At 42.5% G+C, this 12,737-nt stretch overlaps 1 protein-coding gene across 2 annotated transcripts; it reads right to left on the bottom strand.

Annotated features, from left to right (window-relative positions):
* Positions 1–2,717: 2,717 nt before the first annotated feature.
* On the bottom strand, positions 2,718–12,316 carry POLR2M (RNA polymerase II subunit M). 2 transcript variants are annotated; one of them, XM_027568991.2, is made up of 4 exons: positions 12,061–12,316; positions 9,292–9,915; positions 6,644–6,848; positions 2,718–4,891 (listed from the first exon to the last, which is right to left on the bottom strand). In XM_027568991.2, exons 1-4 carry the CDS (start codon positions 12,171–12,173, stop codon positions 4,745–4,747), a joined length of 1,089 nt encoding a protein of 362 aa, XP_027424792.2. In that variant the 5' UTR covers positions 12,174–12,316; the 3' UTR covers positions 2,718–4,744. The 2 variants fall into 2 exon arrangements, with proteins under 2 accessions (XP_027424792.2, XP_027424791.2); XM_027568990.2 differs by having other exon boundaries at positions 9,292–9,930; positions 12,061–12,315.
* Positions 12,317–12,737: the final 421 nt, after the last annotated feature.

Genomic DNA, 12,737 nt, shown 5'->3' with positions numbered 1-12,737 from the left:
TAAAAGTATATTTAGCTTGGGTTCAAACCTTATCCCCAACACTTATTGGTCATTGACCTTGGACAAGTTATTTCAAGTCCTTGTGCCTCAGTTTCCTCTTTTGTAAATGGGAAAAAGTGGTACTTCTGAAAAATAAAAATCTAATCATGTCACACTACAAAAACAAAACCCCTTACTTGCTAACTCTTCTCAATCAAAACTATGTAATACTTTATTTGCAATAAAAGTGTTCTGAATTTTCTATTTAACCGTATAGCCCAAAAATAGTCATCCTAGTTGAAATAGTAATTATCCTTGATAAATGGCAAGGTTCCAAATCTCCTATCTCCTAAGTTTCAAAGTACCTTTTGTTAGGAATAAAAAGTTAATTGATTAACGATGGAATATCAAACACTTTTTTAAATAAATGGAGATTTGCACGACCAAGGGTTTTGGTTTGTTTTGTTTCTTGTGAAATTTAAATCTAAGATTTATTGGAAAATGCAAAGGGCCAAAAATATCCAAACCACTCTTAAAAGAATAGGATGGCAGGCTTTACTCCAGCCTTATCATAAAGCTACCATAAATAATACGGAGTAATAGTAACACAAATAGATGAACAGAACCAAAGAGAGGACTCAGCAACGTAACACAGACATACACAGAGGCTTGATATGTCCCAGAAATACACTACAGAGTGCGGGAGAACAGGCTGGCTACACAGAAGGATCCTTCCTCACATGGTCACAAATAATTTCTGGGTAGCATCAACGACACAGTGGAAAGGCAAAACCATAGAGCCCTTTTTAAATAAAACAATTTTATTTTATTTTTAAAGATTTATTTATTTATTTGAGAGAGTGAGAATGAGAGAGAGTACATGAGAGGGGGGAGGGTCAGAGGGAGAAGCAGGCTCCTTGCTGAGCAGGGAGCCCGATGTGGGACTCGATCCCGGGACTCCGGGATCATGACCTGAGCCGAAGGCAGTCGCTTAACCAACTGAGCCACCCAGGCACCCTAAATAAAACAATTTTAAAAGATAATATTTTTGGGGCTCCTGGGTGGCTCAGTCGTTAAGCGTCTGCCTTCGGCTCAGGTCATGATCCCAGGGTCCTGGGATCAAGCCCCGCATCGGGCTCCCTGCTCGGCGGGAAGCCTGCTTCTCCCTCTCCCACTCCCCCTGCTTGTGTTCCCTCTCGCTGTGTCTCTCTCTGTCAAATAAGTAAATAAAATCTTTAAAAAAAAGATACTTTCATGACTTCAGGATAGGGAAAGATTCTTTTAAGACACTAAACATAAAAGATTGGTAAGTTTGCCTTTAAGAATTTCTGTCCAACAAAAACACCATGAAGGAATGAAAAGTAATGCAGAGAGGAAGAGGTAATTTACAACAATTATAGCTAAATAATGATTAGTATCAAGAACACATCCTACACATCAGTGAGGAAAAGGACAGCCGACACAAACACGACAGAGAGACGAACAAAAGTTTGGAATGGACACTTTTCAAAAGAAGAAATCCAATGACCAGTAAATGAAGATGCTCAAAGCCATTCCTAATTAGGGAAATGCGAAATAAAACTAAAATGAAGGCCTACTATCAAAACATCGCACTGGCTAACATTAATGTCTGGTAATATCAAGTGTTAGTGAACTGGAACTCTCATACGCGCTGGACACGGGATGGTGGGAATATTAAACGTTAAAGATACGCATACCTTGTGAACCACCGATTGAACTCCTAGGTTAATACCCAACAGAAATATGTGCACAAAGATGCTCACTGCAGCACTGCTTATAATAGCCAAAACCTGAAAATAACACACAAGTGCTTGCCACACTAGATTAAAGTGGGATTGATGGAGTGGTACATTACACAGCAATGAGACGAATAAAAAACACCTATGCGACATGAATTTTATAAGCAATGTTGAGTCAAAGACACCAAATGCATATACAGTAGGATTCCATTTTTATAAGGCAAAAGTAGGCAAAACAAACTAGCCGTATTATTGCATACGTAACTGGTAGGACCTTTTTTTTTTTTTAAGCGGAGGGAGGGGTGGAGTATTACTCTAAGTCAGGATAGTAGTTAGCTCAGATAGTAGATAAATAGGGTATCCACAGGGGCCATGGAGAGATTCCAGAGTACTGGCAGTAGCTTTTCTGCTTCTGGTTTGTGATTACATTGCTGTTTGCTTTACCTATTAGACCGCACACCTGTTTTGCGTACTTCTCTGGAGGTTATATTTGACAGAATCTAAAAGAATGAGGGAGAAATTGTATACTAAATATTAATGCTGATGAAATCCACAATTATTAAAATAGTGCAGGAAAAACTACAAGGCCCAGAAATAGGCCCACAGCACAAGATATGTGGGAATTTAATATTCTATTAATGACAGCATTATAAATCAGTGGGGAAATGGTGGTTTATAATATCGAACCAATTGGTCAACTACCTGCAAAAATTAAATCTCACCTTATGCAGCATCCCCAAATAAACTTGAGATACATTAAAAATTTCCTTTTGAACTAAATATAAGTATAAAAGTGAAATTTTTAAAAAGTCCCAGAAGAAAATAAGGATGAATGCATATCCACCCTGGGGCTAGGGAAGGCAGGCTCAGGCATAACCGCAAAGGTAGACTCCTAAAGAAAACTTCTACACCGAAACACCACGAACTGTATTAAAAAAGAAAATAACACACTAAAATAAGAACATAGGACAAAAGCTGGACATCTTAATTATTATCAAGAATTTATAGACCAATAAAAACAGCACACTCTCCAAGAAAATACAGTGAAGATATGAATAAGCAATGCTCAAAAGAATGAACATAAATCGTCAATAAACATGAAAAAATATTCTTCATTAAGCAATCAAAGAAACACAAATTTTAAAAACCATCCTTTCCTGTAATTATTCAGTTTGCACACACTTTAAATAGCAATTTTCAGTTCTGGGAGTTTGATATTGCTCAGAGGAATATAAAGGGGCACAATCTTTGTGGTAAGTGATGTAGATCAAAAATCTCTAAAACTTACCTATACTCCCAACTAGCAATTTCACTTCTAGAAAGGTATCTTCTAGAAAGAAATCATTTTTGTACAAATGTGATTATCTTTTAAGATGTTAATCACATTGTTGTTTACAGTTTACAGTGTAATGATCAAATTGTTAAATAATAAGCTGATTTTAAAAGTTATGGCACACCCATAAAATTGAATATTCTGTAGCTATCTCAAAGGCAAGATATTATGGGAAAATGTTTACCATACATAGAGCAGACTGTGAAACAATGTACAGTATCATTGCATTATTGAAAACAGAAACGTATCGAAGAGTATGTAAAGTACATATACCTGAACCTTAACAGAGGCGCTCTCTGGGTGATCCGACTACAGGGGACTGTGTGTCCATGCATGGGAGCACTTCCACATTACTTGGCTTTCCAGATGTGTATCCTTTTATTCTCTAAAGAATAATTTTATGTTGTGAAATCCATTTACTACTAGTTTTTAAAAGTAGAAATAATAAATTTGTTAGCTCAATATATTTTTACATTTCTGGGGGGAGGGGTGCTGGGGGGAGGGGATGGGAGGGGGATGGAAAGCAGTAGCTGTACCCGGAAGTCCATGCTAGAGAACCGAGCCCTTCCTAGCACTCCTAAGTGTGTTTGCAGGAAAATGTCATATATGAAAATCTCTTTTAAAGCCAAGTTAAACACCCGTAAAACATCACCATTAACATTGTGAAGTTGCTCTAATTTTTTATTCTTTCTTTCAACACTGTTTAAAATCTCCAATATGTTAAAAAAAAATCTCTGATAACAACCGTGTAATCCTTTAAAATTACAAAAACATGGATACATACGAGACTGAGATTTCTGTAGCCTATATATGCCTCTTGGGCGGGGGGGAAGGCAATGCATTGACAATTCAATTGTAGCTTTAAAAAAAAAATTGGTTTTCTTACCAAACTGAACCTGTCACCTCTTAGAGCAATGAACTCAAGTCAGGTCAATCCTAAGAAGAGCTCCTCCCTTCACCTACAGTCACCCTAGACTTTTCCTATACCTCATGTCAGTCCAGGCAAATGTGATCATCCAGAAAGACTATCCACCCTCGAGCACCAACTAAAAGTACTCCTATTCCTAATCAGAAGATAACATTCTTCCTAAGGGAAGACAGAAGAAGGAAACAAACATTTCAGAATTCTCTATTAAGTGTCTTCCTAGGCATTTCACATCCAATACACCTCATTAACCCCATGCAAACATGCATAAAATTCTCTAGACCGCTCCCTCCATTACTTGCAAAAGGAAGGAACTTTATCTTCCTAATTCATTTTAGGTGATGCCTGGGGCAACCAAATATTTCACTGAAAGACATGTAATAAATGTAATAAATGCTATTCCAAAGAGGTAAGAATCAGGAAAAGAGCAGTTACCTGCTTCATTTGGCTTAGAGGAAAGAGTACTGTGCTTACTATGTACTAAAATATCAGACCAACATACAACATACTGCAAAACTTTAATACAATATGGTTAAAACACATTCAAATATTAAACTTTTTAAGTACATGAAAGTCATCTTCTGAAAGACAAACTGGGCTATTTTTATAGCTACCTTTGTGTAACTTAAACAAAATTCCTTCCCTCGACAATGTCTGACACCGATCTTGATACTTGTTTCAAAGTCTGATGTAAGATCGTGACAACTCAACAGGCAGAGATTTAGGCGACGATTCCATTGCCCATCTTCAGAATTCATCTCCAGAGGACTGATCGTCACCTTCATCCCTCACTTCTCGGTACCTCCTCGAAGTCTCCCCTTCTGGATTATAGCTCTGCATCTTTATGTTCAGTCTTTCAGCTAATTTTTGTGCTGCGAGTTTGGCTTGCATCTCCTTTAAAACAAAAATCAAAGCAAAACGTTACACATTCACATTCTTTTCCCTACCACTTTTTCAATAAGAAGTCATTTAAAGAGAAGTGGAAATAAAAGGGCACACCACTCCCCTCAGTGCTCTCTCTAGCAGCGTGCAAGTCTGAGGTGGTGCCTACCACAGGTTGGGGGGGTGGGGGGGGACAATGCTGGTAAGGGCTACTAGCCTGCCACCGTCACGGTCAGACTTCCTTTAACAGACAACAGTGCACTGAAATACCCCACCTCTCTGTGGGAAACTGAGGAACCTGCTGAGCGCCATGACAGTTATAAACATGGACGGATTTTTAAGTATGGGGGATACATGCATGTGTACATACACACTCCCAGAGCAGTTTCAACTACCAAATGTCAAAAATCATTAATGCTGTATTGATTCTCTAAAAAAGAATCTTCTTTCCTAGATGAAATCACAGCTTTTAGGCTTGAGGGTTACATTTCAATGTCACAATGAAATCAAGAAACCAATACTTTTAAAAAGCCAACTATCCCTCTCCAAATTAAGTTCCCATGAAAATTACTACATGACAGAAAGTCCAAGTAAATTTTAGACACTGGCAATGTGCTCATAGACACCCAAGGACAGGACCGCTGACTGAAGGCAGGTGGCAATGCCCATTTTTAATCTGGCTCTTCGCTTTTCTCATGCTTTTCCCCCTACAACTGGAACCTCTTTGTGTCCTTCCCCTCCGGCCATGAATGTTCTGGGTAGGTAGGAATGAAGTGGGAGCTAATACCACTCTGCCAAGGAAACTGGTTTCAAAGGAGTTGAGTTCAACCTAGAGATATCTTAGGACAGGCACTTAAGATCATATAATAATCTAAAAACCAATTCCCCAAGGGTGTAGTCATAACTAGACAATGGGGAAGAAAAATGGCTTTTAAAAAGTGCCCTGAAAATGCCAATCCATGTGCCAAGGCTGAATAACAGCCTAGTTCTGTCTTGACCAGTGTCTAGTACCTGATTAAAATCTAGCTAAGCAATACTAGGAAGTTAAGCTGCTATTTTCGGGGAGGTTCAAACTACTACTATCTAAGTGTACTGGATGCTTTCTTTTCTCCCTCCAGTCTTCACAACTATTTTCTCCCATCTCATTATTCTGTACACAAACTGTCCACATACACGCTTAAGGTTCTATGCAGAACTCCCAGATCTTTGACGTAAGTGATATACAAAATTAAGTCACTAAAAGCAGGCGATTCTTCTGTCTTCACAAGGGCCTGCATATCGTGCTTTTAAGCTCAGTGTCCAAATGTCTGTTGGTTAACACCACACTACTCCTCCAATGTTATGTTCTTCCCTGTCCAGCAGGAGACAGAAACCTGGAAACATTTCCCTGATTCTTGGTTAGATTCTACCACTGAGAACGTCTTGCATGGGGCTTACAAGGTGGAAGAGAGAGAAGCAAGGCTTCTACTAGGCTGACAGCATGGGCTTTAAGAGATTGGGGAATTGTGCAGTGGTCTCCCCACATTTCCTGGCAAAAACCACTCTGCCATTGCACATAGCTATGATCATCGCCAGCTGGGTCCTGCGGATCCAGCAACTTCAAGACTCTCAGAAAACTAGAGGCTCACATCTGAGAGTGAATGGCATGAGCTGACCATTTCTTGAGCACCCTTCTATTAAGTCCCATCCTCTTTGAACTTCCTGGAGTAAATTCTGACTTGGCAGCATCTAACAGAGACAAGAAACATTTAAAACTCTAAATACCTCATAACTCTGTTTCTGCTGTTTCTGAAGTGCCAAAGATTCTTCTATGGAGAGCAGCTGTGTGGGCATATGGTGAAGTGGCAGAAGCCGGGCTGCTGTAATGTCATCAAGATGCTTCTTATCCCTGAGCCGCCTTTCTTCCGAGGAGACGGGAGACCCTCCTCTCTGCCAATGACCAGATGAATCATTTTGCTGTGAAGGTAATCTGAAGGAGGGAAAAATCTGTTGTATCATCAGACTGTTTCTTTTTATAGACACATTTACAACATTCCCACACACAAGCGGACTTTAACCTCAGCAGTTAATTCTTCTACAAAGATAATAGTGAGGAGTTTACCAATATTTCTATTCAGATAAAAATCTTTCCTGTTTTTAAACATATTACTTCAGATATGGGGAGTATTTAAACTGGCACCTTTGTGGAGAGTAATAGGACAATCCACCATTTTTAACAAATAGGTAGACTGATGGGCTCTTTGCATTATCTTTCGTTCTTCCAACCTTACACTTGAACTGAAGCCATCTTTCCGTTCAAAGAACATGCACAAAGGGGCTTGCTGTCCAGTAAAGGGAAATAAACTTGTGAACAGTTTCCGTGCAACATAATCCCACCCGTGTGACACTACATAGAGGTGGTATACATTATACATACTGGTACACTGGAACATAAAGAAGGAAACCACTGGTTCTAATGGGACACAGGGAGGTTGTCAGAAAAGCTTTAAGAGTGAATTTTGAGGAGTCTTGGAATAATAAGTGCTCACCACGTAAATGAGGGGAGGAGGGCATCCCAGCAGGGACTGAGGGGCAACATGGTACAGCACAAAGGAAGTTCAGGGGGTGGGGTGTAGAGGAAAGGCCGCAAGACAAGGCTGGCAAGTAGACCGGGCCCAGTCCTCAGGGATGAGTTCTATGCAATGGGTTCAGATTTGCATCGTTCGAATTTCACTCTAGCAGCAGTGGAGCAGATGGGCTGGAGGAGTTAAGACTAGAGTCCAGAACAGGCGTTATAGCCCAAGAGAGGGATGAGAGCCTTCACTTTTGACAGAGGATGAAAACAAGAATTAGAGATGAAAGTCAATAAAATATATTATGTCGGTCTTTATAGCCAGCAGATAAGGAGATGAAGCACAAGACACCTTGGAGAGAAAAATAAAGTGGTGGCACCATGAATTTAGGGAATATGGGAGAAAGTCAGCATGGGAAGAAATAGAGAGTTCTATGCTGTACACGACAAATCTGAGGTGCCACAGAACACCCACATGGCCAGGTTTCATAGGTAACTGGCCATGCAAATCCGAAGTTCTGGAAAGACCTAAGCTAGAGGGAGGTGAGGGGCAGCCGCTGGCACCCAGGTAGTATACGAGCCAGAAGGGCATGGAGGAGGCTAAAGGAAGAGCAGAGAAGGAGTCAAAGGCTGCTCATGCACAGAATCCCTCGGTCCACACTCATCCAGGCCCAGCCTTCCCCAATCTGCTCTAACTGCACAGGAGGATCTGGCTCTCCTCACTGCCACTTCCAGCTAAATGACCAGGATCAGTGTATCCTCTGACTGACTAGATGATGCTTCTGGTTTTCTGTCTTCCTGGAAGTGAGGAAATACACCTCACTGCACACAAGATGGAGAGATTACTCACTTCGTACATCAAGAGTACGAAGATTACTTTTTATTACTACCTAAAAATCAATGTAATATAATCCTGGTTTTTCTATAGAAAAGAAATAAAATGTTTTCAAGTTAAAAAAAAATGACAGGGTTAAACTTTAAAGTTTTAAACTTTAAAATAATTCTCTGAAAATTTTAGACATTTCTAACTAGAGGTTCCCAGCTTTTCAAAGAAGGGCAGTAGTGACTCAACTTTGTATATGATGTTGCCTCCTGGTAAATGCAAACAGGTAGGCTAAATACACTGGCTACTCCCTGCTGTGAACGTTAGTTACATCTGCTACATCTGCGTACAAGTAAAGAAAATTCTTTTCTCTTCAAAGAGCTTCTCTTTTTTTGGAGATCTCAGAAACAAAGCTATGAGAAGGAACTCAGAAGCAAGGTTAGTTTACGCCTCCTGCCTCGATCTGTTTTTCAGTTTCTTTAACCCCTTCTCAGCTCTCTTCCCCCTCAAGTTGTTATGATACAGTTCAACGTTCCTCCAAGTGTGTAGGCCTTGGGTTTTCGTCTAGATCCTGAACTCTCTGAGGAGCAGTATCTTTACTTCTGTGTCACCCCAGCACCTGCTGCTTACCTATAGTGAGCACACAAATATTCTTCGCTGACAAGTCCATCAGCTTCTAAAGTTGCTTTTCCTTTAGCTTATAGTCTAATCAAAGGAGGAGCTGCATACCAAAAAATTGTTGTGGAAAATAGTCATAATAAATTGTCTAACTCTGGGTTTAATATCAAATGTTGGCTAAGCACCCTGAAAGTTAATACTCCACCTGCTATTTGAAACCTGTTCAATTATTTGGCTAAAGACCTAAAGTATGTGTCAACATGAATCCTCCATTCCAGCCAGGCTGTTTCCACAATATGCTCTTTGCTAACTACAAGTAGGTCCCACACAAAGGCCACTGATCTGAAAGCATTCTTCCCATTTTTTTGAGTTTAACAGGTGGTATGTTCCCGTGACAGGCCCGTTTCTGATAGTACTTACACATTCGTTTTAAATTTATGTGATGGGGGCACTGGGTTTTTGGCTCGAATTTCTAGCACTTCCATGAAATGAGGCTTCTTCTGGGCCCCACTCCCAAGCCTTGCCACATTCTCAGCACTCCTGTCCTCTTCTGAGTGCTCTTCACCTGAGTCCACAACTGTGATCCTTCGTAACCTATCAATAAACAGGTCGTCGGAGCCGCTCGAATTATCTTCCGCTTGCCTTGAAACCTGATGCCGAGGGAGATGCGCACCAGCTTCGGAGGAGGAAGGCGCACTGGCTCTGCTGCTGGAAGCTGGGCACACACTTACGGTGTACTCAACCTCTGGAGCCTCTTCATCGCCTTCCGGAGGAGGCCGTACAAGTCCCCGCTGTTGTGACGTGGTCTTAGGTGCCTTGATGCTACGTACGGAGGAAGAGCCACAAACTAGTGATGCGGTATCAAGTATCTGGTCAGAATTCGGGGCCTTTCCTGCGTCCACGTCAACAACTGCAACCGCTCTTTGCCTCAGCTTACAGTCCAAACGAACAGGATGAAACGGTCCTCTAACTTCTTCACGCTCTGCAATGGCAGTTTTCAGTCTGGCAACAGAGCCCGAGATCTTTTTACCTTTGTCGGGCAATCTGCAAATGAATTTTCTGTTACATGGGGGGAGGGGGGGGAAACATGTATCTGTTAGAGCTATGTTTTTAAGCCTTGAGATATAAAGACCAAGCATTATCCTCAAAGGGAGAAAAATCTATCTTTTAAGTCAAAAATCTGATTTCGAACTGCCTCAAGGCAGGAATGAAGTAACAGTCATTATCTAAATACCCTAAAAACACAAGGGGAGGCAGGAATAAGGAATATCCCTTATGTGTCTAATTAGAATTTCAGCAAAAGTATCTTAAGCATATAATACTCTAGAATATACTCCAAAACTTGCAGTTATTTTTTTAATTTGATTTATTTATTTGACAGGGAGATAGCGAGAGCAGGAACACAAGCAGTGGGGAGAGGGAGAAGCAGGCTTCCCGCCGAACAGGGAGCCCGATGTGGGACTGGATCCCAGGACCCCGGGATCATGACCCAAGCCAAAGGCAGACACCCAACCGACTAAGCCACCCAGGCGCCCCAAAACTCGTTTTTAAAGTGTGATGTCCAAGACCTTCCTGGGGCGGGGAGGTGGATGGGTCTGCAAGGTCAAAACTATTTTCATAGTAATACTAAGCCATTATTTGCCATTCCCATGTTCATTTTCTCATACGGGTACAGCGGAGTTTTCCAGAGGCCACATGATATATCATTGCTCTGATGGCTAATCATTGTGTATTCTTGTTTTAAAACTCTCTCACCTGTAATTCCTTTTTTTTTAAGATTTATTTATTTTGAGAGAGAGAGAGAGAGAGAGAGATGGAGAGCTAAGTAGGAGAGGCAGAGGGAGAGAGAATCCCAAGCAGACTCCATGCTGAGCGTGGAGCCCAACTTGGGGGGCTCCATCTCATGACCCTGAGATCATGATCTTAGTGGAAACCAAGAGTGGAACTCTTAATCTACTGTGCCACCCAGGTGCCCTTCTCACCTGTAATTCCTAACACACCAATAAACAGCAGATTTAACATACATAAAACAAGAGCTCCTTGAGATGCTCAGTAAGTCTTTAACAGTATAAAGGGGTCCTGAGACCAAAAAGTCAATTTGCTGCTATAGATTAAAAACCCATTCTCACAAAGTCAAAGTACTTGTCCCTACCAGAAAGCTCCCAAATGGTCATTTGTCCCTTTTGCTGAATGACTTAAGTTCCTTTTCAGATTCTCTTTTCTTTATCCATATAAGAAATGGAGGGAAGATTACACCTCTGGCTCTATTCTTTCTTTCACACTTACATTACTTCCACAATTTCAACATTAACAGCCCTCTCCAGTTGAGATTCCTGTATGTTCTCAGCCTTTTCTCTCCGGATCCTCATGACCTCCTCCAGCTTTTAAGTACATATAATTAACTCTTCCCTCAACCTAGCATCCCCTCCCGAAGTAAAATCAACCTCAGAGCTATTCCCCAATTCTTCTGTTATTAGTGGTTCTCTATGCAAGCTGGAAACTTCAGCCATCTCCTTCAACTACATACCCAAATTATCCCATGCTGATGTAGTTTTCCCAGTCCCACAACTACCCTTCTTACAACCCCCTTGCTGGGAACTTCTCTGAAAATATCCTCCAGCTGTCTTCTGTCTCTCATTCCTTCCACGCTGCTAAATTAAGCTTCTTTCACTTTCATTATATTGTTCCCCTGCTACAGTCGTTAAGTCTGCCAGCTGAATGAGACAAACTTTTTCTGTCTAATATAGCACTCTATGTCCCATTCTTTCCCTTTCCTACAGGTCCCGTAAAAACAGGATCTAGAGATGAAATTGACAAGATGTTTTGGGCACAGCATGGGCGGCAAGGGGGGCGGGGGTACACAGGGATTTAGGATACAGACCCTCCCTTTAGGGAACCGTCACAGTAGCCAGGTAATTAAAAACAACAAGGAGCTAAGGGAACAGCTGAAACTCTTAAGCAGCCTTTCAGCACGCTAAAGCCATCCCCACCCGCGGTACGTGCCAAGCCAGGACGCGCGGTCCGCTTTGCGGCTGGAGGCCGTCCACTCGCCTGCGGGACTGGAACCGATCTGACTGAGGCAAGGGCACCTTCCAGAGAAGGGAACCCGACGTGGGGAGGGGAAGGAACGCGTCCCAGGGAGACCGAACCGAAGAAGCCTGGCGGTGACTCGGCGGGACCCAAGCTTACTCGTTGCGCAAAAGTCTCTCCTGGCGCTTCAACATCTCCCGCAGCTCCGCCAAACTCCGCCGCCCCAAGTCCTCGGGAACTTGGGGCTCGAAGCCGCGGGCCAGCGAGGACATTCTGCGGGGGCTGAGGCTGGCGAGGCGGCGGGCACTCGGCTTCCTCGGCAGCCCCCGCTGCTAGCGCCGGATCCGCTGCCGGCGTGGACTCCGAGGGACGAGCGGGAGTCGCCATTTTCCCGGAAGAACAGGTCTTCTTCGAGCCGAATCGAGCTTTATTCAAACACCGGAAACAAACACAGGCAAGGAGAAGGGAGCGCCGGGAGGAGGGGGAAGGGGCGGAAGTTACGGGCCGGGGCGTCCGGCAGCGACTGGGCGCGCGTTTGATGCCGAGTATCTTCTGTCGGTTCGTCAGCTCTTCAGGTTTATTCAGAAAGTGTTTGCTAGCGCCACTGTGACCCCGACAAATATCCGCGACTCCTGCCGTTATGGAGTTTACCGAGGGGTGGAGGGAGGCAGACATTAATCAGGTAATGATGAAACAGTATAATAGTAAGATCGGTATGGGCACCAGGGCAAGTGCCTCTGAGAAGTGAACTGTAGGTCGAACCTGAGTGATGAGTTGGTTAGCCATTGGTGAAGTTGGGGGAATGTGCCGGACGGGGCTCGAGAGGCCTTGGTCTG

The sequence above is a fragment of the Zalophus californianus genome, chromosome 6, assembly GCF_009762305.2.
Source record: "Zalophus californianus isolate mZalCal1 chromosome 6, mZalCal1.pri.v2, whole genome shotgun sequence".
Taxonomy (NCBI): domain Eukaryota; kingdom Metazoa; phylum Chordata; class Mammalia; order Carnivora; family Otariidae; genus Zalophus; species Zalophus californianus.
This window is presented reverse-complemented; position numbering and strand designations above follow the sequence as displayed.